Source organism: Oryzias latipes, chromosome 24 (genome assembly GCF_002234675.1).
Source record: "Oryzias latipes chromosome 24, ASM223467v1".
Taxonomy (NCBI): Eukaryota; Metazoa; Chordata; class Actinopteri; order Beloniformes; family Adrianichthyidae; genus Oryzias; species Oryzias latipes.
In genome coordinates this window covers 1,820,384-1,845,544 of record NC_019882.2, presented here as the reverse complement: position 1 = coordinate 1,845,544, position 25,161 = coordinate 1,820,384, and the positions used below count along the sequence as shown (strand labels likewise).

Genomic DNA, 25,161 nt, shown 5'->3' with positions numbered 1-25,161 from the left:
TGTCCCCCGTCATCAGAAAAACGCCATTTTCATCGGAGTGGGTCTTCAAATGATAACTATAAAAATAATCTGATTTAAAAAAACATTTGTTTAAAGGTTTGTTACATTTTTTGCCCCCCATGAGCCACGGGAGCATCAGAGACGTCTAAACCTGGGTCCCAAAACGATGGGATGCTTCAGAAGCCCCGCCCCCTGCAGGAGTTTAACAAAACTCTAAACCTTTTCAGTGTCTTTGTAAAGAGATTTTAAGACTTCATTCAAATCACGGAGATGATTTTCATTCTTTTCTACGTCTACGGGTCGTTGTTAAAGCTCCACATACTGTTCCCCGATGAAACTCCACACAGACATGACAAATCAAAGCGCCGTTTACATTGGCAGGGCCCAGAAAGCGCGGCAGCTAAGTCCGTGGCATCGCCGCCGCCGCCGTGAGCCGACACACTCACGGCGTTGGACAGACCGAGTGCAGGCGCGTCCTTCATGGGCTCATGAGCGTGAAGAACTACGTGTGGGGTTGGAGAAGGGTTTCCGTGCTCTGGATCCAGGATTCCAGAAGCTCCGGGATTCGGATCCTCGCTGGATTTGGACTTGCTCTGAGCGGGAACGGTGGAAGGGGGCGTGGTCAACGCTTCCAGTCGTCCCTCTTTGAGCGAAACGACGGCGGTTTTATTGGAATGGGAGGAACCTTTCAGGCCTGTTTCAGACCCCGGGCGCTGGAGGTATTCGTGCCCGGGAGCAAAACTCTGATTGAGAGCACTGATAGAGGAACCAAAGGGGGGGGTGGAAGAAGGGGTATTGAGGTCAAAAGCGTGTGGGGGGGTTGGAAGAACTGGGGCAGCGGTTGGCGTTGATGGCGCCGTGGAGCGAGGCGGCGAGCTGAACTCCCCTGAATCCATCTCACCTGCAGGATGGATCTTTGGAGAGATTTCTGCTGGACCAAACCATGAGACTAACCTGGGGGGGGTCGCCGGTCGCTCGTTTTGGGTTTGAGCTGAATGTAGTGGCTGTGGGGGGGCAGCTGGGGAAGGAAGCGGCACTGAAAACTCTTTTTTGTGTCCAGGACGCTGGGAAGGAGCATTTTTCCTGTGGGGGGGCTGCTGTGCTGTTTGTTCTCGGAGGACTGGGGGGAGTGATGAGCTGGGGGGGAGAGGAGTGAAAGATGAAATGATGAGGGAGGAGGGATGCAGAGGTGGAGAAAGTGAGAGGTTGATGTGAACAGACGAGGAGGAGGAAAGAGGAGTGAGACTGTCTGAAAGAGAGAGGGAGGGCCAAACCTCAGCGTGCTGCACGTTAGGGTTCGATTCCTCTCTAGCATCAAACCCCAGCGTTTGCTCTGGGCTGTGTCGGTTATTCTGATGTGTGACCTCAAGCTGGGGGGTCGGGATTGGGTGTCGGGGGCTTTGACTTGCCTGAAGTGTTGGCAGCGGGAAGGCGGAGAACTGCAGCACGCGGCTGGTGTGGCGATCCGGTGCGCTGGCGGTACCAGCAGCTGCATGGGCAGAATCCGGGATCCTCTGGTTCTGCAGGTGCAGCTTCTGATCTGAAGGACGTGACCCGGCCCAAAGTGTCTGGACTGCAGAAAGCGACTCCTCAGCTCCAGGATGAAGAGGAGGAGCGTCTGCATGCACGGCGAGCGACAGGCCGCCACGAGGACCTGGACGCCACGTCGAAGGTGATGAGGTCCAAGAAACCGACTTTTCTTCATGAAGTGGAGCGGCGGTTGTTGAGAAGTCGCTGGAAGAGCGGTCCAGCCCAGATGGATGAGGAAGAGGCGGAGTCTCCATTGAGTCCCTCAGATCAGAAGGAAACGCGACGGGAAGAGCGGCCGACAAAAAGAGAAATCCCCCTGAATCAAACGTTCGACCACCGTCGGCGCTGAGAGCGTGAGACGCTCCGATGGGGGACTGTCCCTCAGAGGGGGGCAGTCCCCCATCGAACGAGTCAGAAAAAGAGGGAGGCGAACGTCCGGCGGGAACAGCCAACGCCTCAAATTGATGCCTTGAAGGCGCCAGCAGAGGAGGCGGAGAGTTTTCTGGAAAACTTTGCTCCATTTGTGAAAACGAGGAGATGAAGGTGAGTCGAGGAGGGGGGGAGGGGAGGATGGAAGGGGGGGTCTGTGAGGATGGAGCAGATTTGAGCGGAAAGAGAAGAGGCTGGGAGGCAGAAGAATAAGAGCAGTATGAGGCGACGGAGGCGGGGATGGGATCCTGCTGGAAGATCTCAGCTACAATCATGAGTTTTGGGGGAGCGAAGGCAGCGGAGGAGGGTGGGGGGGGCGGAGATATTTTCGGCTGGAGCCCCCCCGTGTCCTCAGGGTCGTCCTCTGAATCCTTCTGAAACGTCTTCTCCGGTAAACTGGAGTCTGAAGGCTCTGGGGGGGTCTGAGCTGAGCCCTCCAGGCTTGGGGGGGCGTCGTGCACATTGGAAGAGCCGCTCGCCTCCACGAGGTCATACATGAAGATGTCAGACGTGGGGGGGTCATCCGGAGCGTGCGTCCAGTCGCTCGTGCTCAGGAGCGACCAGTGACGGCCAACAGGTTTGTTCTTCCTGTAGCTCAGTGCGGACGGGGACATGGAAGACTCTTTCGTGTCTAAAGCCTCACCTTGATGCTGTCCCGCGGATGGCCCCTGGGGGGCCGGGGGGCGCGGGACAGCCGTGGCGCTCTCCTTGGTAGTGGCTCGGTGGACGCCTTTCAGCTCAGGCCAGGCTGTCGGAGCGACAGTTGGTTTGGTGATTCGAACCTCCAACTTCCCGGGGGGGAAGGTGGTGCGGGGAGGGCGTCTCCCACTGTTCGGCCTCTTCCTCAGGGGGGTGGAGATGTAGCCCAGGGAGAGCTTGGACGTCCGGTAGGCGGACACTCCTCGGAGGAAGGACTGGGTTCTAGAGCGAGGATGTTCTCGCGGAGATGAAGGGCTGGGGATCGGGGCGAACCTTTTGGCCCGAATCAGTGCCTTTGGGTGGGGGTGGGTGTGAGCTAGAGAAGCTTCTTGGCTGGGGGAGCTCGCTCGCCTACATGGTCTGATTGCAGGTTGGACCTGTGGTCCAGCAGGTTTACAAACAGAGTCTCTCGCTGTAATTAATCCAAAAATGAAGTCCAAACTTTGGCCGGGAGCAGCAGCCAGATGTTTGGGCTGTGGGGGCCGGCCTCCAGGCGGGGGGGAGTTTGCAGAAGTCTTCTCCACTGTCGCCGCGAAAAAGCAGGTGACAGGTCATCAGCAAATGGCAATGAAACACAGTCTAGCACAACACAATTCTATGCATTTACCAATTAACCTCCAATGAATGAAAATCGACATTATTGTTATTTTGGGGGGGGGGGTTAATTTCACACAAAACCAGAGCCTCCCTGCCTAAAGAAAGCCCCTCAGAAATGAGTCAAAACGTCTCACGCCATTGGCCGAAATTTTCTTTAAAGAGGCAAACAGAGGTTCAGTTTTTGCTGTGTAGATCACAGCAAAGGAGCCGTTTTGTGTTTTCTTTTACTTGCTGAATAAAAGCGTATATTAAAAAAGAAAAACAATAAAGTGATAAATGATCACAGCAAAATCTGCAGCACTACTAATCACATGGATAAGGTGTGCACCCCCCGAGAAAAGAAACACCGGCCCTCGAGATCTGCATCTGGATCCACAGGACTAACCAGAGGATCAACACTAACATTCAGAAAAAACCTCCTTTGATTTACAGGAGAAACTGATGTTGATTGAAGAGGCAGCAAGGAAGTGAACCCTGAAACACAACCGATGACGAGGTCGTGTGTTTCCCAGAGAGGAAGAGGAAACGCCGGCTGGGTTAGTCCGCGGTCGGACGGCAGTTAGGAACAGCAGCTGAGGAGTTGCTGGAAGCATTTGGGGAGAAGAAATGAGGCTGGAAAACCAAGAGGAGGAAGGTTTTCCCGACGTACAGAGAGAAAAGAAGGACCGGTTCAATTCCTGAAGGATTATTTTGAAGGAAAACTTTCTATGAGACTTAAAAATGACCGGTTCAGGACAGGTGGTGTGCAAAACAAGAAGACAGAATTAGAAAAATGCTGTAGACTGAAGAGCTGCAGGGCTGGTAAAGCAATCGTCCCAACTGCCCTGACAGGAGGATCTGAGATGTCTGCGGGTAAAAATATGATCAAACCTGTAGGCAGGTGACCTGCAGGAAGTGTACCGTTCAGCTGTATTCGCTCGCCCCACACTTATGTGGTCAAAGCCCACGTCCACTCTTTCCTCACTGAGTCCTCGTAGAAAACATGTTTTATGTCAGATGTGATGCTACAACCTCCACAATTAAACTTTCCACGTCCGTGGTGCTGTTATCACGTGAGCACGTCCCCGTAATTATGAAATGAAGTTGTAGGGATTTTATTTTGAAAGTACAATTGAAGTTTTCCCGTTTCTCCGCCTTTTTGCTGTGAAACTGACGCCTAAACGGACCGGACATAGAGCTCCTGCCTAAAGTTTGCATTGAGCAGAGATGGACGCAGACGCGACGGAGGCGATGTCATCGTTCTGATTGATAAGTGAACGACGTTTGCGCCAACGCAGACGGCCCGCAGACGGACCCGTGAAAACCAGCCTTTAAGGGAACTGCCAGACACACCTGCGCCCCCCTTAAGACGCAGCCCATCCTCTCGATGACCCTCCACAGACCCGGACCACCCAAAAACCCACAGAACCCAAACAGGTTTTAAAAATGATCTGCTCCTTGTGTTTTGTACAGGATCGAGTATTTGCTTCAGGAGGAAGCAGCAGAACGCATGAGAGTTTCAGGCAGACAGGTGGCGCTCTTACCAAGCACTGATGGGTTAGTAGCTGGAGGGTTAGTGGGAGCAGATGACACAGCCGGTTGGATGCTGCTGGTCTCCTGTGCTGAAGGGGGAAGTAAAGCATCCAACGCTGTTAGTCAGACTGCATGCATCAACACAGATTTATGGATGCTCTTATCAGCGTCACTTATGGCTGGTTTCAGTTTGTTTTGGTCTTGGAGGGGAAAAAAATAAAAAACGCCTCAATCGACTGTTGAGTTCTTCCCAAACTAAACACAAACTTCAACCGAGAAGGAAACACAACTTTATTTTAAATTGAAGACAACATACGTTTGATGGAACATGATATAGAAAGACTCTCCTATTTGCAGGTTTCTTATTAACTGTTTTACTTTCTATAGTCTCAAAAGCTACAGTTTAAAGACGGGTGAACTCAACAGGTTCCCTTTCTTCTGTGGAGCACGTGAGGGCTTACCGGAAGAAGAGGAGGAGCTGGGTGGGATGGAGGAGACGGTGCTGATGGAGGGGATTAGAGGCATGCTACTGGAGGGGGTGGTGGTGGTTGGAGAGATGAGTATGGGGACTAGAATGACAAATGATGAGGGGATTAAAACAACCACTACCCTCATGAAGGGAGCTCGCCGTTTCACCTCAGTAAAGAAAGAAAAAAAAATCTGCATTTTTGGTGAAAAATGAAGCTTAGATCTCAGAGGAGAAAATGCAAAAGAAAAAAAGAGAAAAAGTTCAAAAATCTTTGGTTTTTAAACATTTGAAGACGACAGCAAACAAAAGTGAAGTGATGATGATGAAGCAGAGGCTGATGAAGGTGGGCGGGGGGTGGTGAGTGCTTACCGTGTGCAGTGCTGTTAGTAGCATGGATGGTGTTAGTGGAGACAGTGGGTGGGGAGGCGGTGGGGGAATCGGCTGGTGGAGGAGCAGAGGTTTGGAGAAAACAGAGACAAAGATGCAGAGGGTGATGAGAGGCTGACAAGACCGACGAAGGCCGGACGGATCCAGACGGAGAACACAAAGCTTTGGGTTGAAACTAAATTCACCCTCGCTGGTTTCATTGAAAGTGTGGGAAACGTCTGTTTTGGTGGAGGAGGTCTGAGTTACCTCATCCATCTGTCCTCCATCTATTTCTGAAATCCCCTTTGGGGGTCACAGGGTTGCTGGAGCCTATCCCAGCTAGCGGAGCGCGGCGCTCCATGTGGTTGAACACTCATGTGCAGTGAGGTATGCATCAGAGGATGGTGATCGGCCGCTCTATTTATTGTTTTAGATGACGTATTGGGCACATATCCATACCGGGTGAGGGAACCTGAAAGGCTGAAGCTTTCAGGTCAGGGTCAGTCTGAACGACAAGTTTTACCGTTTAGTCCAAACTTTTTTCTCCTTTCTTCACGGAAAGAAGGACTAAATTCAGTTTAGAAGCGAAGGTTTTTTCAGTTTTCATCTATCAGACCTCCAGAAAGAACTGCACACTATTTAAAAAAACAAAAAAACACTCCATTTTGACTTTACAGGTGAAAAGTTCTGATTTTCTGGATTTGTGACTCTAGGAAACACGTCAGAGTTCAGCCGTCAAAGTCTGCAGCACACGATAACAAAAACACTAACCGACTTGTTGTTCCGCTGAGCCATCGCCTCCCGTGACCTGCTGACCTCAACGGCTCATTGTCTCCTCTCTACTCGTCTCATGAGCTCAATTCCCTGAAAACCGATCCTTGGAGGAATTGTCCTTCGAAGCTTCTGGAGCTTCTGAGAACAACATTTTTGTTGTGGGGTCAGAACGCCAGCCAGCCTTTTTCGCCACGGTTCTGTCAGAACGTGTGACACGCTGGAAGGACGTGATTGGTCCAAATCTGTTTGTCTTTGCATCAATAGTAAATGATGCTGCCATAGTTTGAGGAAAACTGCTGAGACACCATAAATTCTACAGAATGTGCAAGTTTGCCTTTTTAAAGAAAGTTTTTTCAACATTTAGCTATTTTTAGAAATCTTTTTAACGAATGTTTATGTCGTTCTCTGAAATCATTCCCCCTTTAAGGATCAGTCATCGTTTTAGTTTTTCATGTTTCTCAATTTATTTCCTTTTACTTCTTGCAGTTTTTCTTTTACAAAATAAGAGCACAGAGGTTCAAAATGCTCACATTTTGCACACAAGCCTGACTGACGTTAAAGACTTTCCCCTTTAAAGGACATAGCTGGAGGGGATTCGTTTAACCTCGGAGACATGGAGGCGCCCCCCTCCCACAAAACCTTCAGGAGACGAGGTTCCCTGGGGTCATTAATGCAAAACCAGCAGAGAGCGGAGCAGAAACCACCATCCAAAGGGTTCGATTCCCCTCGAGATTCATGTACAATAAATATGGAGGCGGTCACAGAGGAAAACCTTAGATGTACATAATGTTCCTGGCAGAAGGTCAGAGGTTCCACTTGCTGTGTTTCATGGGAAACTGAAGGTAAAAACCCTGCAGGAGCTCATTAGAGAAGCGTGGGACTCATATGTGAGAAAGTGAAGTGTTTAGCAAATTTAAACCTAAATAAAAGACTTTTCTTTTTCTTCTTCTAAGCCTGACTATTAACATTCAGAATGGTTCACTTGGAGGTTTTAGTTCAACAAACTTAATTAGGAAACAACTGAGCCACTCCAAGTATTTCAGGTCTTTTCTTCAGTTGCAAGTGTTGATTGTTCTTACCTGGACATCCCATGGTGGTACAGCCGCTGCTGAATGGTGTGTTGACGCCTTAAAAGACAAAAACAACAACATCTTTTTAAGGAATAATGGCATAAATGCAAGACAAAACTTCACAGATCCCCACAAAGCAACCAAAAATAAACGTGCTTTCAACCATAGAATTAAAAAAGAATTTCATTTTTAACAGAAAAATAAACAGTTTTGTGATTTTTGCTGCAGGTTGCTGTTGATAAACTGAAGTAAAACTGTTTTCTGGACTCACAAGATGAGAACTTTTTGAAAAAAAATTGAGCAAATGAATTCAAACAAGCACTTCAGACGCTCGTTTTCCGTCATTGAAATTCACAAAACGCTCTCGTGCATGAATCCCGGAGAATGTCAGAGCTTGATAATCCGGTACTACTTGAGTACTTTGTCCTTCTGAAATGTGATCAAGGTCATTCTGATGGAGACACAGTGTTTTACTGGACAGGAATAAGGTTAAGGGGTTTATCAGAAAATCCCTGAAGCAATCAGCTGAGTGGATTCTCTTCCTCTTCTGTCTCTGACATCTCTTTGATAACTTCTTCTCCACTGATAATTTTATATCTCTGGATCCATTCAACAACACTTTTTTAACGTCATGTTCAAAAATCTCACATTAACTGAAAGGCAGAGGACAGACGTGTCAAACCGGCAAAACAAAGATTTTTCAAGTATGAAGCACGGAAGTGGAAGTGTGATGGTTTAGCTATTCTATGAGTTTGGAATGGACTCCAGTAGTGCCTGATCATAGTATGAATCTGTACATCCAACTAGAAAGTGACCATGATTTGAGTTTGGGGAATGAGTTCAGTAAGTCGACTTTCATTCATGACTTCTGACTCGACGGCAGAAATGTTTTCCCCTTTGTCCCTAAACTGCATGAGCAGCTTTTCCTAACGGCAACATGCTTCTGCAGGTCCTTTATGGCGGGTGTGACTGCGGTGTTCTCCTGGTGGGCCGGTCAATGCCTTGGATGGCAGGTCTGTGAATGTGTGGGTGAACGGGACTAAGAAGGGAAAAGCGCTTTGGGCCTGAATGAAGGGAAAAACATCCAATAGAAGGATACACCAAAGAAAAGGAAATACAGAGGTTCAGAGAAAGCAAAAGGAAAAACGGGAAAGAACGTAAGCTCTTCAGAAAGATTCTTAGCATTTAGGAGTCAGTTGATTTAACATTAAGAGTCCCATCTTCTTTTGGCACCTCCAATCTGCAACCATTAGATGGCGCTAAATGGGAAAACTGTTAGCTTTTTGCTCAAAAGAAGAAGCCTTCATGAAGTCCAGACTCGATTGGCGGCATGGTAGAGTAGTGGTCAGCGCTCCCACCTTTCAGTGAGAAGGCTCTGGTGTGTGTGGAGCCACCTGTGTTTCCTCCCAAACGTGCTTCATGAGTTGATTGATTACTCTATAATATAGAGTCTATATTGTCCCTCGGTTTGTGTTTGTGTGTGTGTGATTCTGTGGCCCTGCAACAAACTTGTACCCAGCCGTCACCCAACAGTGGCCACGTTAAGCTCAGGCAGCACTAAAAGGGATGAAGTAAATGACTGAAAGGATGGAAGAGCCTTGGTGCTCAACTATTGTAGTTCTAATTTAGGGTATTTTATTTTTTATACTTTTAGTTCTTCTGAATGACATTTGCAACTTAATTTGACTGAAACCCACTGCTTAAAAAAATTTAACTTTTTTAATTGATTCAGAAAAAAAGCAAAGATATTAGCATGGGTTTCAAATCTATATTAAAATAAAACACAAGATATTTTAATTTAATACAACAATGGATGACTTTACCCCAACAAATTACATTTGTAATCTTGACTTAAAAATTTATGGCAGCCCTTTAACTCATGTTTTTGTGTTGAAACGTTATGTTTTGTTTTTATTCATCAAGTCAGCATGCATCAAATCTGAATATGTCTAGACTGCATGAATTCAGTCTGCGTGAATCCAGTCTGCGTGAATCCGGTCTGCGTGAATTCGGTCTGCGTGAATTTGGTCTGCGTGAATTCAGTCTGCGTGAATTCAGTCTGCGTGAATTCAGTCTGCGTGAATTCAGTCTGCGTGAATTCGGTCTGCGTGAATTCGGTCTGCGTAAATTCGGTCTGCGTGAATCCGGTCTGCGTGAATTCGGTCTGCGTGAATTCAGTCTGCGTGAATTCGGTCTGCGTGAATTCGGTCTGCGTGAATTCAGTCTGCGTGAATTCAGTCTGCGTGAATTCAGTCTGCATGAATCCGGTCTGCGTGAATTCAGTCTGCGTGAATTCAGTCTGCGTGAATTCGGTCTGCGTGAATTCAGTCTGCGTGAATCCGGTCTGCGTGAATTCAGTCTGCGTGAATTCAGTCTGCGTGAATTCAGCCTGTGTGAATTCAGCCTGTTTGAATTCCATCTACGTGAATCCGGTCTGCGTGAATCCAGTCTGCGTGAATCCGGTCTGCGTGAATTCAGTCTGCGTGAATTCGGTCTGCGTGAATTCAGTCTGCGTGAATTCAGTCTGCGTGAATTCAGTCTGCATGAATCCGGTCTGCGTGAATTCAGTCTGCGTGAATTCAGTCTGAGTGAATTCGGTCTGCGTGAATTCAGTCTGCGTGAATTCGGTCTGCGTGAATTCGGTCTGTGTGAATTCAGCCTGTGTGAATTCAGCCTGTGTGAATTCAGCCTGTTTGAATTCCATCTACGTGAATCCGGTCTGCGTGAATCCAGTCTGCGTGAATCCGGTCTGCGTGAATTCAGTCTGCGTGAATTCGGTCTGCGTGAATCCGGTCTGTGTGAATTCAGCCTGTGTGAATTCAGCCTGTGTGAATTCAGCCTGTTTGAATTCCATCTACGTGAATCCGGTCTGCTTGAATTCTATCTGCGTGAATTTGGTCTGCGTGAATTTTGTCTGGGTCAATTCCGTCTGCATGAATTCAGTCTGGGTGAATTAGGTCTGCGTGAATTCAGTCTGCGTGAATTCGGTCTGCGTGAATTCAGTCTGCGTGAATCCGGTCTGCGTGAATTCAGTCTGCGTGAATTCAGTCTGCGTGAATTCAGCCTGTGTGAATTCAGCCTGTTTGAATTCCATCTACGTGAATCCGGTCTGCGTGAATCCAGTCTGCGTGAATCCGGTCTGCGTGAATTCAGTCTGCGTGAATTCGGTCTGCGTGAATTCAGTCTGCGTGAATTCAGTCTGCGTGAATTCAGTCTGCATGAATCCGGTCTGCGTGAATTCAGTCTGCGTGAATTCAGTCTGCGTGAATCCGGTCTGCGTGAATTCAGTCTGCGTGAATTCGGTCTGCGTGAATTCAGTCTGCGTGAATTCAGCCTGTGTGAATTCAGCCTGTTTGAATTCCATCTACGTGAATCCGGTCTGCGTGAATCCAGTCTGCGTGAATCCGGTCTGCGTGAATTCAGTCTGCGTGAATTCGGTCTGCGTGAATCCGGTCTGTGTGAATTCAGCCTGTGTGAATTCAGCCTGTTTGAATTCCATCTACGTGAATCCGGTCTGCTTGAATTCTATCTGCGTGAATTTGGTCTGCGTGAATTTTGTCTGGGTCAATTCCGTCTGCATGAATTCAGTCTGCGTGAATTAGGTCTGCGTGAATCCGGTCTGCTTGAATTCCGTCTGCACATGTCAACCCGTGGATTCAGTCTGTGTACGTTCAGTTTGCATATCTCAGGCCTGCCTGCATGTGTAAGGATTTTATACATCTGGTGGGAATGTTCAGGGTTCGCATGCATTGAGTCTGTGTCTATCGCATTTGTATTTATAGTAAACATGATTAGAATCTGCCTGGAATCAGAGTTAAGAACAGTAGAATTTTAATATTTCATTATTATTATTCATATTCACTTTGTGTTGTTTGTCAAATAAATGCACTCAGTTTTATGGATTAAAGAATATTTGAGATGTTTCTACAGGATAAAGTGTTTTACTGTTTTTATTGATAAAAATGAAAATTTCAGGTGAACGCGACAGACAGGAAATACTTTCTAACAATGACAAATGTTGCATTTGTGGACAACAAACAAACTTCCTGAACATTTCCTGTAGGGACTGACGGGGCGCCACGATTCCCACGGATGTGCCTCCCAGACGTGGTTTCATTGGGACCCGCCAGTACGAAGGCATACGAGAGGAACATAAAGCCATAAATAACCCACTCCCTCCCGTCCCGCCCCCCCCACTAAAAGCCTCCATGTTTGCTTTGTGCGTCTTTATCAGGGGGTCGCTGTGGAGATGCAGGAGCACGATGCCTTCAATGTAATGAATCAGCAACGGTGCCATCAGTCACCACCACTGAAGTTAAAAATGTTTATTATTCACAATCGGATGACAAAAACGTTGTTTACGTGGCTGAAATGACGTTTTCATGATTGACAGTTTGAATGACAATGAATGAGTTCATTAATAACTGCATTTTAAAACAATTTAAAAAACAAACGTGGATTAAATTACAGAGAGCAACTTCACATCATGAGATGGGAAACATGGAGACACCGGAGTTTTCCATTTGTGGTTGGCCATGATTGTGGACGACTTGAGGGTCCTCAAAAAGTTTATGACCCCTTCTTTTTTATTTTATTTTTTTTACTTGTCCTGTCCAACAGCTGGGCAAACAGATGAGAGCTGAGGGCCTCTTGTGTTGGACATATTTTACTTTAACAACAGGGGTTATGAATCTTCTGACAAACCAGACGTATGTCTGAATAAACCCCTTTTGGAATCGAGGCCAAACTTTATTCATTTTAATCATTTTTGAAAATCTTTAGTGTTGGACCGGACGGAAAAGGAAAGTAGGGAAGAAGAGAGAGGGATGTTAGGGGGGGGGGGGGGGGGGGGGGGTAGGAGGGTGATTATTGGGGGGGGGGGGGGGGGGGGTAAAACCATGAAGCAGCATAAAGCAACAAGTTTCTGGATGTTGTTGGGAGAGTGCCCAGCCATCCCCACACCAAGACCCGTTTATGACCCGTTCTAAATGCCTCTAATAAAAAAAGGCGTTTTGTTTCTTTCAAAGTGGAAATACAGGTAAAGACACCTCTGTGTGGGAATTTAAATGTAGAGATCTATGCCGTCCTGGACTGAAGGATCAATGTTTGTCAAAATTCTTCTTTCTTTCAGTGCCTTGAAGTTAATATTACTAACAAACTAAAAACCAAGTACCAAATCAAAATGAGTTTTGGACAAGGGAATGACCCCCCCCCCAAAAAAACCAAAAACAAAAACAAATGCCAACACCTCCTTAGGATTCCTAAATCCTTGAGCATCACTGGGAGGCTGTTTGGGAAATAAAAATCATGGAATTAAAAGTTTGAAGAATTTGAACGGTGTTAAAATCCACACAAAAGGCGTTCCCCTGTTGCAAGAACGCTTTTTTATTTATTTAAAACTTTTAATACATGTATATTGGGAATGTGGGCTTGGTAACATAAAGCCCTTCGTTGCCAAGGAAATCTGAAAATTTACTTTTGCCGATTCTTTTAAGAATGACATCAACCTGTTCGTCACCCCCGGACTACCAAGACTTTAAATGGTTGCTATGGAGATAACATTTTAGATTATGATCAAATGTTTGAACTTTTTTTTTATTGTCTTGAACCATAAACGTGTTAAACTTCTCCAAACTCCTCCTTCTTCTCAAAACGTAACTTGTGGAGTAACAACCAAATGGCGTCACAGTGAAGCTGGATTGAGCTCCGCCGTGTTTCCCTTCTAAAAATAACGGAAGTTTTTCCTGCAGAGAGCAAAACTCCATCGAAATCCCTGAAATGTGACTCCGATCGGCTGCTTCAAAACCACAACGGCAGGCAGCCGGCAGCAGAAATTTCCATTACTGAGGAAGGATGCCTCTGTTGCTGTAAATGCATTAAGAGAGTCCAGATGACACGAAGGTTCCCACTGTTTTACTATTTTTTATCACCCGTGGACTCAAGGTTACACGAAAGAAGGGAACAGATAAATGAAAATATAAAGCTTTGAAGGAACTGTCTGTAATATAAGAAGTGTTGTGAAAGGTTAAAATGAAAGCCAACTTTCATGTTTTAGGATCTCTGTTCAAACACAGAGGAAGGTTAGGCTGCAGTGAAAAGAGCTTTTAAAGTTAAGGATTTCCACAAATGTTGACCATTTCCAATTCAAAAATGTCCTTTAAATGTCCTCGACCACAAAATGTACAGTATATATATATATTTTGTGCGAACTACGTACTGAAGTGTGTTTAAAAATACACAGAAACACTTAAATGATACAAAAGTATTTATGGTATGTACATGTAGAACCCTGAGATTTTCAGTCTGCAGGTTCCAAGAAACCTTCATTTGTGGGAGTTCCTCGTCTGTTTGAGCGATAGAGGTTCTTCTTAGATAAAGGAACCACCCAAGAATGAAAGAATTACTTTAAAACAAAACAAGAGAACTACACTGGAATGAGAGAGCCTTCAATGAAAGAACCAAACCAGAACAAGAGGACCACATTGAAAGGATAGAGATAATAAAATGTCTTGGGGTGAATGCAGACTGGGAAAACCCAGACCTCTTCATTCGGTCCGGATCGAGTCTTGGACCTTTTGTCTGGTCTGGATTCAGCCTGCCGGCAAACAAAACCACGTGACTAAAAAATCTCTTCACTCATTGGTCAGAAATGTATGAGGGTGGGGCAAAGCAACAGGAGGCAGAAATGATGCTCTTGTCGGGTTAGTTCATTCAAGCTGACCACCTTTGTTGTTTTGGTGAACATGCATTCATCCGACCACATGTCAAAGAGTTGCTGTGTCTCATCGTTGTGTTGTTACGGCGTTGTGTTAAGAGAATTCTGCTCAGCAAACTACAAGTTGTCTTAACGCGTGCCGCGTAACGAGACACAAAAGAGCGTGTAACCGTGTTTCCAGCTGTGGTAAAATAAATGTAACAGGTAAACAGTTTTTTCTGTCTGTTAATACGACAACCGTGACTCGGAAACGAACCTCCAAAGATGGATCCCATAGCAGTTCCCGGTCCTGGACGAGGGGCAACTCAAGTGTATTCAAACTGAAAATGTGTTCCAGATTATCGGGGGGAAACAAACTCTGGTTACTTTAAAGCAAATGTCTGAATCCCCAATTAGTTTGATGGTTATTGTTCCCTCATATTCTGTCTAAACCCTGATGTTGCTGCCAAAGTGCAAAAGCAGCAAATGTAGAGGAGCTGCAGGAAAATCTCATTAAAGGACATTGGATGTCGTTAAAGCATCGAGGCCCCGTTAGCTGAAGCGTGCGCCGACTCGGCCATGATAAACGTTATGCATGCAAAAGCAGAGTGTTAGCAGCACTCACCACTAGCAGGCGCAGCTGAAGTTAAATGAGTGCAATGCGGGTAGCAGACTGTGGAGGGAAAGATAGGTCAGTTTACACCAAATCATTCAAAAACAGCAACACAGAGACACGTTTAATGGGACTCCAGAAAGCCGTTAAAGACCCACTGCAATGAAAACCGTGTTTTTATCACGTTTTTGTGGCATTTTTTATGATGAAGGACATATTTAATGAAAATTGGGCTTAAAATTGAGTTGGTCTTCATTCAAATGAATCAGAAGCAGTTGGAAAATTCCTTCTGGAAAAAGATCGTATCTGTGAGGCAGTGACAGTCCTGGATTTCTGATGAAGTCACGCTTCTTCACAGAAACTACGTCCCATGAAACGACAATTGAGTTGGACTAAAAGAAAAGCACCATCATAGTATGAAAACCACTGAAAACGCTTCCGATTTGATTTATTGGTTGTTTTCAAGCATTAATTGTAGACTATAAATCAAAAAAATACCACAGAAACACGAAACTTCAGAAATGAAGAAACACATTAAATAAAAAACAAAGAAAATGGACGAAGAAAACAATATTAATTGCTCATAATCATAAATATTATTATTAATAATCAAGTAGAGTTTGATTTTTTGGTTGAAAAAGGAGCGGAATGACGTGAATTTATATAATCCCACCCCTATTGAGTTATTTCGTTTTATATTTTTGTGCTGTTGTCCTAATCAAGTTTTGATCAGATTTTTTGTCGAGTGGCAAAAAAACTTTTAAACGCTTTTTAAATATTTTAAAAGAAGATCAGAGTGGGTCTTTAAAGGGAATCATAGGAAAAGAACTGATGTGTTTTTTCTTTAGGTAAATAAATCACAAAAAGCCAGTTTGACTGTGTTAATAAACCGCAGCATTTAGGTAATCCATCATTTTATGTGTAGAAGAGGCTTGAACATGGAAACTCAATCATAAACACGGCCTGTCAGACGGAACCCGAGGTCGACTGGAGGTCCGGGAATTAGCGTGGGAGAGGACTGTTGGTGGATTAACGGCAGCTTTCATCCACATTTGTCATGTTTACGAGTGTGACATGTCAGTCAGCTGAGCTTAATTAGTAACTCGGGCAGAAGGCTTCTGCCGTCGGGCAGCTTTGGATTCCTCCTGGACTCCTGGGATGATCTGAAACCGGGACGGTCCTGCAGACTCGGGTTTGGGCCGGGAGTGAAAGCCTCATTAGAAAAGACTCGGTGAGAGGAGGGCAAAAAGCAGACTTTGGGAGCGATTTATTGGATTTTCGTAACTGCCCCTGAATTGTTTTGCAGCTCTTCTTCCTCCACGTAAGCCGTTGCATAAGAGACTGTTTGGAACAAACAGCCGCTCTGATTGTCTTTGTCAAAATGGCCCATTGCAAAAGTCCAAAATATAGGCTCCGTCTTAATTACTGTGGTCGGCGCAGTTTGGTTCTGGTTTCAAACGAAGCGTTCTGACCGCCGTCTGCTGCAGGTAAGAAACTCAAACGTCCTCTGTGTTACCTAACAGCAGCGGTTCATTTGGAGCTGCTGGAAGTGAGCTGAGGAGGAAAACTTGGCTCTGGAACGGCCGCACAGAGTTGGTGCCTTCCTGGCAGGGATTCCAGTGAAACCACTGCGGCTAACCTCCTGCGGCCGCACACTCATTTACAGCACACGCCCTCAGATGGAGCTCCACAAACACACACAAGCAAACACGCCGCGGTGCCAGTGTTGGCTGATGTGCTTATGTGTGAATAATGCATTTTTCGTGGCAATTGGAGGTAAAAATGCTTCCAAGTATTGAGAGCAAAGAGGTAAAGCGCAGTTTCCCTGACGTTGGGTGTAGCAGCACAAGAGTTTGCATGAATTTCAGAGGGAAAGTCACCCTCAGCTGGAGAGATGGGGGGGGGCACACTGTTGGGACCCCCTGTCTGTCACAGGCCAGGACAAACATGTTTACTCACATCCATTCCAGGAGATTCAGCTTCCTAAAATCAGCTTGAAACCCTTTTTTCATCCTCATGACTGTGAGGATGCAGAAGATGGTTTTTTCACACCCACATGACGGCCTTGTGCTGCTTCTGGAGGTTTGTTATATGGGGACTTGGACTTGAGACTTCAGTCTTATGTGCAGAGACCTGAGACTCGACCTGAAGGACTTCAACTACGTTCACAGCTGCCTCGGCAACACGCGTTCAGGTAACCACTTCCAATAAAAAGTCTAAGTTGACTCCTAGGTATATGTTTGCATTTCAGGCTTCTGTGTTCAAACTCGTGTGTTCACGCATCACTACGCTAGTTTTTAAGGCCCATTGGGACGGAGAAAACGTACATCTATTGAACATGCGTTGAAAGTTAAGCAGTTGAACTTTGACCAATCAGGGACTTTGATTTGGTGGTGACGTATGGATTCACACCACTACCAAGACTCTTCCGGCTGTAGGTACATGCACTAGTATTGGGCAGTTACAGTCCAGTGTGAACAGCACAAGCTAAATACCAGGTGAGAACGCAGCATCAGTGTTTCATGGGCTGAATTCATTGTCAGGTGTATAAATAAAAACTCTCTTTATGGGACCTTTGCCTTGAGAATGCAGAAACACCAGCTGCTGGTTTAATGTGTCGCCTAACTTCAGGAATAATAAAATAAATCAATGAACATAAACTGGTTTTGTCACCAGGTTGAACGTACTTTATTTTGATTTGGCTTTTAATCAAGTCAACAAGAAGTAGCTGGCTTTAAATAAATATATATAAAACATTCCAGTGGTTCTGGACATCTGGTTCTGCCATAATCATGCCTAATTAAGGAATGGGGCTTGGGTCTACCCATTGAGTGAATATGAGAACTTTACTGAGTTACTCCTCCCCCCCTGGCGTTCCAAACAGGAAGTGCTCCAAGAAGCCAAAATCCCATAGACTTCTATAGAGAAATAAACAGCTGTCACTCAGTCGTTCTATTGGTCAGAAGTACCATTCTTCTCTGACACCATTTCTTCTTGATAATCATTTTTTCACTATATTTTTTCTGTTATTTAAGTTATTCAAGTTATAAATCGACCAACCAGATGCCTTAGTAAAAGTAGGTGGAGCCGGCTGGTCCTCGCGTCCAATGTTCAAAATGTTTGATTGACAGATTTCATGTAGCCTGCTTTGAGTGTGGCCTTACAGTAAGCTCATTCCTGATTGGTGGGAGTAGTTTTTTATAGAAACAATGACTCTGACTGACTTGGACCAATCACTACATGGCGTCGTCTGTATCTGGAAAAAATGGCGACTAAAGTGACTTCATTTGGTTGGAGCTCAAAGTGAACCATTTTCTATGGATGGCGTCGCAATCACTCTGTCTAGTTCTCATGTACAGTCAAAGGTTCTAGTACAAACATAGCCGTGTTCCTCAATTAAACTGACAGCGGGGGACGGCGAAGGACAGGAAATTCCTCCATGTGGTCAGAAAACATTGAAGAATTGGAGAGGCTTTTAGAAGACCCCACAGATGAAGGGTGGTTCCAGATGAACCTCTGTGGTTCCAAAATAATGGGCAAGGTCCGGAAACGGCACCAAGGTGACCTGTGGTCAAATTAAGCCCAACTAAGACAAAACATCCACTTTTATCTAAAATCCCAAACCATTTTACCACCGCTAGCTTGAGCAGGTGATACAAAAAAGAATGAAAAGGTACACCATTTATGACTAATCGTAAGATCACAAAGTGTTTTTACCGTCTTCTCGTATCCAAATGTTTTAGGCGAGCACAAACCCCAGAAGCCCCAGTTTCCCCTTTTCTTAGTTGACAGCTATGGAACCTGGTATTTGATATATATATATTTAGAAATGAGGTTGAAATTAAGTAATTAATTAAGTATGTATCTGAAGTAAATTTGGGTGAGATGACTTAAAGTGAAGGCAAGGAACTCCAGCCCTCGAAGGCCAACGGTCTTCTGGTTTTTCGGATATTCTTGCTGAATACCTGGACCAGCTGTGTTCCAACAACAAGAAACATGGGTGGTTGGAAAAGTCGGCAAACAGTGTAATTAAATGGTTTTAGAAATTTTACAAAACTAAAAGAAAAGAGAGCAACAAAAAAAAACCTCATAGAATTCCTGTTTCAAAAATAATAGACTGCATCCACTGCTGCCATGTTTCTATTGACGTTTTTGACAATACTTGTTTTGGTAAAGAAGTTTAACCTATTTAGTTGTTAGCCTCAGTATTCATCCATGCAGAACTTTCAGTTCTTAAAGTGGAGAAACTGGATCAAGTGTCAAATTTGGGCTTTTCTGTACTTACTGCAGCTGAGTGTGTTGTCAATCTGAACCAGAGACGAGGGAACTGTCCAGTGGCTGTTGTCCCAGTCAATGACGTTCCCCTCCTGGTCACAGGTAAGACTTCTTAGCTCCTCCACTGTCATGGTGTGGTTCCATAGTCGCAGGTTGTAGATGTTCCCATCAAAGCTCTGCTGCCCTGAAACAAACAAATGAAATAATATTCTAATCTAGTGGATCAATGTTTCAGCTGACAACGTTTCCAAACATAAATATCTGTGAAATAACCTCCATTTTACAGAAAACTTATTTAATGCCTCCCAGATCTTTGAATGATTGAAAGATGGTACCTCCCAGTTGGAAGATTCCACCCGCTGGTACAAAGTGGTTGATTGAAGCAGAGCAGTTCACATTTGAGAAGACGCCGTTAAAGTAAACCGCTAGCTGGCCTTTTGAAGAAGTCCAGGTGAGACACAAAGGCCTCATGGAGGAGGTGAAGTCAGCAGTGGAGATGATGGAGCCAACTGGGCAGAGTTCTCCGTCAACAACCACCTTCGTCCCGGACTGATCAGAGCCAAAGCTAAGCTTCACGCTGTTGCCAGAACCATAGTAGGAGAAGAGCCACTCTCTCTGTTCAAGAACCAGGAGAACGTAATGTCAGACTGAGTCAGAATGAGTCAAAAGTTAAATGTATTGCTGCAATGTTGGGTTTGTTTGGATAAAGTTCGCATTTAAGGCTTTTGGTCACCAAACGAGATAAGACTGCAAACGTTTTAGAACCTGCTTGTTGGCGATCCGCTCCACCTCAAAGCAGACGGTCAGTTCTAAGAGCGTTGGGATGGCAACAGAGCTGGAGACCATGGCAACTTGTCCATTGCCATTGTTTACCGTCACCTTTTGATTCCTCAGCGCAACGGCAACTAAGGAAGAGAGGCGGACAGAGAAAAGCCAGATGAGGAGATAAATACCAAAACAGCAAACATGAACCCCAATATGTAAAGTTAGATGGTGGTTCTGATGGTGGACAGCTCAAATGTGGAGGTGAAGCTGCTTACAGTATTTAAGTCTAGGCCGTGTCACACAGCCACAACATACATTTTGCACGTATTGCATGGATAAAAACTGGTCATACATGAATATAGGGGGGAAAAGTGAGAAACGTTGTGGTCTTTACATAAAGTTTTTACAGATGTATCACCAATGAAACGTGTTAAAACCACGGAAGACGTACAAATAAACCCCGCAAAGAACACGTAAATCAATATAGAACATGAAACGTGTGTTATTATTGCGCAGCTTATATGCAATTCATTAGTGATTCGTGCGTCAATTACATAACTTTAACGGGATATGAGTGACGTAAAAGTGACAGAAAGTTCGACATCTGTGGTTCATTTGTGAAAAGTCGCTTAGACATACAGTACAGACCAAAAGTTTGGACACACCTTCTCATTCAAAGAGTTTTCTTTATTTTCATGACTATGAAAATTGTAGATTCACACTGAAGGCATAATAACTATGAATTAACACGTGTGGAATTATATACATAACAAAAAAGTGTTGTGAAAATATGTCATATAGTAGGTTATTCAAAGAAAAACACGTATGAATTACGTAGATCATGAATGAATCATGAAAGACCGACATTTCATACGTGGAAAAGGCGCAAAAATGTCCGTAGCAGCTGTGTGACACGGGCTTCTGAGCGTAAACTAGAACTACATTTTGGGTCACGGTTTTGATTCAGTTTGGTTTATGATGTGTGTTAAACAAAACTACAACAAAAAAATGGAAACATTTAGAAAAATCCTTTTTTTAATTTACTAGTAAATTACTAGCAAATAACAATAACGAAACTTCTTCAGTTGGTTCGTACCAAGCCTGGTGTAATTCTTCTTTAATTTAGCTAATTTTCTTGACACTTTTAACAGAAAATATGCAAACCTATGAACTGACTTTAGCAATAATTCAGTTCAACAGTGTAACACATGGTTTGGTTTAAAGTTGACAAATGGAGCATCCTTAGTTTAAATTACACACAATTTGACTCAACCTTTAGTCATTAAATGACATATTTATCTGTCTAATTAATGCATCTATTTTGCTTTAAAATGTTCAATATTGTTTCATTTAATTACAAAACCCTAAACTGAGTGAATATTGAATTCAACTTTATATTAAATTAAATAACATAATAGAACTGAATTGTTAACTTATGATTCTAAATTGAGTCAGTGCAGTTGTTTGTCAGTTATGGAGATATAACAGACTGTTAACAGAATGTTTGTCTGTAATTTCATGTTTTCTTCATATAAATCACATTTCCAGACAGCTTCTAAGTATTGGCTCTACAGATTGGAATTCCCTACAAACGATGGTATTTCTATGTCTAGATATAGATTCATTCGTTTATCTTCTCTATCAAAATACCGTAATGATATTAATGGAAATTATTGGCTGACAATCAGAAAGAACAAAATACATTTACATTTTTAAAATGTGTATCACTATCTGTACATATCCTGTAAATATAATGGCTTTGTTTTTCTTTCACCCTGTCCTCCAATCAGAGGAACTGATGAATCTCAGCACTGAAATAAATACATTTTTAACAATAAAATACATTTTATCGTCTTTATTATTAATTATTTTTAATTTTGAGCTTCATCATGATATCCACTTTTTTCCTGCATAGTACTCTAAACCAGGGGTGGGCAAACTTTTCGGAATACACCAAATGTTTCCTCTACGGCTTCTCCCTAAAACCGATGTGGTTATGTATGGCAGCTACGACGTCGAGGGGTAGCAGATTTAAAGACAGTCCTTTTCCATAAATCTTCGCTTTAAATGTAGGGCTAGAATTTCAGATTTGGCCTTTGATTCTTTGTGAACCACAAAAATTTGAAAATTTGACAGAAGGACCGGATCAGGACAATTCAGTAACTCAACTCCTAAAAGCAAGAAATCGCATGGAATCTGGACAAAAACAGGCTTTAAGTTTGTACAATAAGTGATATATTTATTTAAAAACAGACCATTTTTGAGCTTTTATTTCAAAAACGGTGGCATATGTTCTCATTTTATGGCAAAGTCAACCAATTCTTTTTTTTTTTCTCATATAAGGGAAAAATGAGAACTTAGAGAAATGCTGCGTTCATGGAATCATTGTAAAAATGACTGTCCACACGTGGACGCCAGAAAAACCACATGAATGCACCTGAGCAAAGGTCCATATATTCGTAGAGCGCCATCTATGGGGAGACATCAGAATTAGAAGGAAAATAAAAAAACTAGAGAAGTACTTTGTTTATTCCAGCTTGGTGGGCCGTAGGCTGTAGTTTGCTCACCCTTGATTTAAACATTGTTGTCTTTGCTGATCTGAAGATTCACAAAAACTCAAGTTTAAAAAAAGAAACCTGCTGCATTCAGGGTAACCGTCATTTCTGTTTTCAACTTTTAATCGTAAATATTCAGAGAAACTTAAGTCACAATACTTTTTTAACTATGTGCTGTTAAAAAATGTTTTGGTTTAATAAAGACTTCAACAAATTTACTAAAACCAACCTGTTAGAAGATCCCACCATCGTTATGACAAAATATAAAAAAAACATGGTCTTTAAACGTCATGTGAGCCGTTTTGACCCTGAACCTACCGTGACGGAAGCTAACACTGAACCCCCTCTTCCTCACGCTGAAGTCCGACTTGAAGGACAGCTCCATAAAATTCCCCGTCGAGTTCAGCGTCAGCCCGTTGGCCGTCAGGCCACAGAACTTAGCGTCGGCGTTACCCATGTTCACCACAACCTGGTCATACATGCAGCCAGACGCCTCCTCCAGTTCAAAGTCCAGGAAGGAGAGTTGGATGATGTACCCGGGTGGGGCCTGCATTTTCCAAGTACAGGTCAGCAAATTGGGATAATTCTGGGGGTAGCAGGGCGACGTGAAGCCTCCCTCGGCCTCCCTCAGCACCGCGTTACAGTCTGTCGAGCTGCAGCTCCGTACTGGAAGTTGGTAAGATCGAGAAGACTGAATGTAAGCGACGCTCCAGAAGAACAACAGACAAACACAGGAGCGACGCACAAACAGCGGCTTCCTTCAGGGAGGTTAGGAACAAGAAAAGGTCAAAGGTTAGGACAGAGGCAGGTTTTCGAGACGGTTAAAAGACCTCAAAGGTTTGAACGGGTTTCTTCAGGAGGCGAGATCAGAAGAGTCGAGGAAGACTGAGGTGAGTCCAGAAGGAGGAAAACCAGGACAAAGTGGTGCAGTCAAAGGAAAGCGCAGGAGCGCATTCAGACATTCAAGAGAGTCCAGACGGGTTTCAGCCCAAAGCTGCAGGTTGAACAGCAAAAACACGGACTGTGAAGAGTCTGCACATGCAAGGAGATCATGGTGGTCAGGTGGTAAACTGCAGCAAAACACACATTCACCTACAGCCAAAGTCTGTTCTCTCCTGGATACAAAAGCATTTTAAACATTCAAACATTGAAAAACACATCTTCTTAACTGCCTGCTCTGATGTTACGTTCACACCGAGCTCAGAAACACGGTTTGACCGACCGCTTCCGGTGAAAGATCTATGTATATGTGCGTCTACGCGTTTCAGACTTCCCCATTCAGAACTCAGCGTTGCTTTAAAAGTTTTTAGGACCATTTAGAGACACAAACATGCAGTGAAAAAACTGATCATGGAGGAGAAATGACTATTTGCAGTCCGTAAAGTCTTTCATATATCGGTTTAGAGCTGTGAAATAAAAAGCCTGGGGCAAGATGATATCTCAGACCAAGACTCCTGCAGCTGTAGGTAGACGGAAACACCGGATGGCGACAGCTTTAGTAAAGGTTTTCACAACCCCAAAGATTTATGTCAACTTTGAAAACAATAACTGCTCCATTTTTACATCATCTTGCTCACTAAAACTCTAAAATTCTAAAAAATTTGCTTTAAAAACTCATTTAAAACCGCTCTGTGTTCAAGTAGCATAGGACAAAGCAACGTCAAATCCCACCCGTGAGCTCCGTGAGTTTTTCTAGAATGAAAGCAGCGTCTCTGCCTAAAAGTGGACAACTTCTGCTTCTTTATCTCCGTTTTGTTTAGGTTTTATTTCCGACTTTTCATGTCGATTTTTGCTATGATTTGCACATCTTGTAGGTTTGTTGTTTCAAGATTGCAAGACTTGTAATTTGTTAAGAAAATAACAAATGAATCAAGATTCCTCCACTAATAAAGCAGAAGCTCATTAAAAAAAGAGACACTTATGGTTGGTGTGGAAAGGGGGGGGCGATGCAACATTTGGTACAAACCCAAATCACACTTTATTTGAAAACTACAATTTTCTTTTTTCTTTTTTGACAGCGTTATTCTTCGTTTCTAGATAACAGAAAAGAGGAACTTTGTGCCTAGAGTTGTGTCCTTTCTGCTTCTGGCCGATGATGTCCGGCCGGCGCCACCTTGCTGTTTGCCGCCAGGTCTCTCTAAATGTGAAAGACAGTCTGACAGGAACCTTTTAGGTCTTCATCTCATCAAAGTCTGCGTCAAACGTTCAAATGCTACTGAAGGAATGGGATTCTCTTCCACAAAACACATGCGGTTCCACCAATCGGAGCCGCAGGATCCCTCCCCGCCTTTAAAGAGACACCCCCCACTTCCCACAGAACTCCAGTTTCAGGCAAAACGTCCTGATCTTTTTTGAAAAACTGTTGGGGAAAAAGTGACTTTTTTTCGTTTAAATAAAAAGCAGAGAAGAGCTGAAGTGGAAAGAATGGTTAGCTTCTTTCATTCGGGGAAACAATGGCCTCTGTTGATGTCAGAGTCGGCCTTCGCCGCAGCCAAAACCACACGGCGTTGGCTGCAGTGGTGTGTGTGCGTCTGGACCGGAGGCTCACACAGTGTGAAGCTGGACTGGGCTTCAGAATCTGCAGCTTTGCTGCATCGACTCTGCTGCTGTTGAGGTCTCACAGAAGCACAGGGGATTTCGAACGAGGCCGAACGTTTTACCTGGATGTTTCTGGACGTGGCAGTTTAACCATGAATCTACAGACCTCAGAAGACGCAGCTTGAAAAAGTTGAATTCAGTTCTTAGCTAACGTTTGGAGGAGCTCGGAGCTTCAGGAGGAAGATCCTGACATCATTTCCAAACACAAATTCATC

At 44.2% G+C, this 25,161-nt stretch overlaps 1 protein-coding gene across 9 annotated transcripts in view; it reads right to left on the bottom strand.

The window, feature by feature from the left end:
* Nucleotides 1-25,161, bottom strand: part of adgrg6 (adhesion G protein-coupled receptor G6) — a 76,607-nt gene that overhangs the window by 29,738 nt on the left and 21,708 nt on the right. For 2 of the 9 annotated variants that reach the window (XM_023952798.1, XM_023952799.1), the window contains exons 3-9: nt 22,667-23,014; nt 19,794-19,933; nt 19,364-19,643; nt 19,039-19,212; nt 14,766-14,813; nt 7,456-7,503; nt 2,603-3,181 (exon numbers count right to left, since the gene is read on the bottom strand). In XM_023952798.1, coding sequence (XP_023808566.1) covers nt 2,603-3,181; nt 7,456-7,503; nt 14,766-14,813; nt 19,039-19,212; nt 19,364-19,643; nt 19,794-19,933; nt 22,667-23,014 — 1,617 coding nt within the window. Of the gene's footprint in view, nt 1-2,602; nt 3,182-4,778; nt 4,857-5,228; nt 5,337-5,605; nt 5,678-7,455; nt 7,504-14,765; nt 14,814-19,038; nt 19,213-19,363; nt 19,644-19,793; nt 19,934-22,666; nt 23,015-25,161 lie in introns of all 9 variants that reach the window. The other 7 variants (XM_023952800.1, XM_023952803.1, XM_023952802.1 and 4 more) reach the window with 7 other exon arrangements.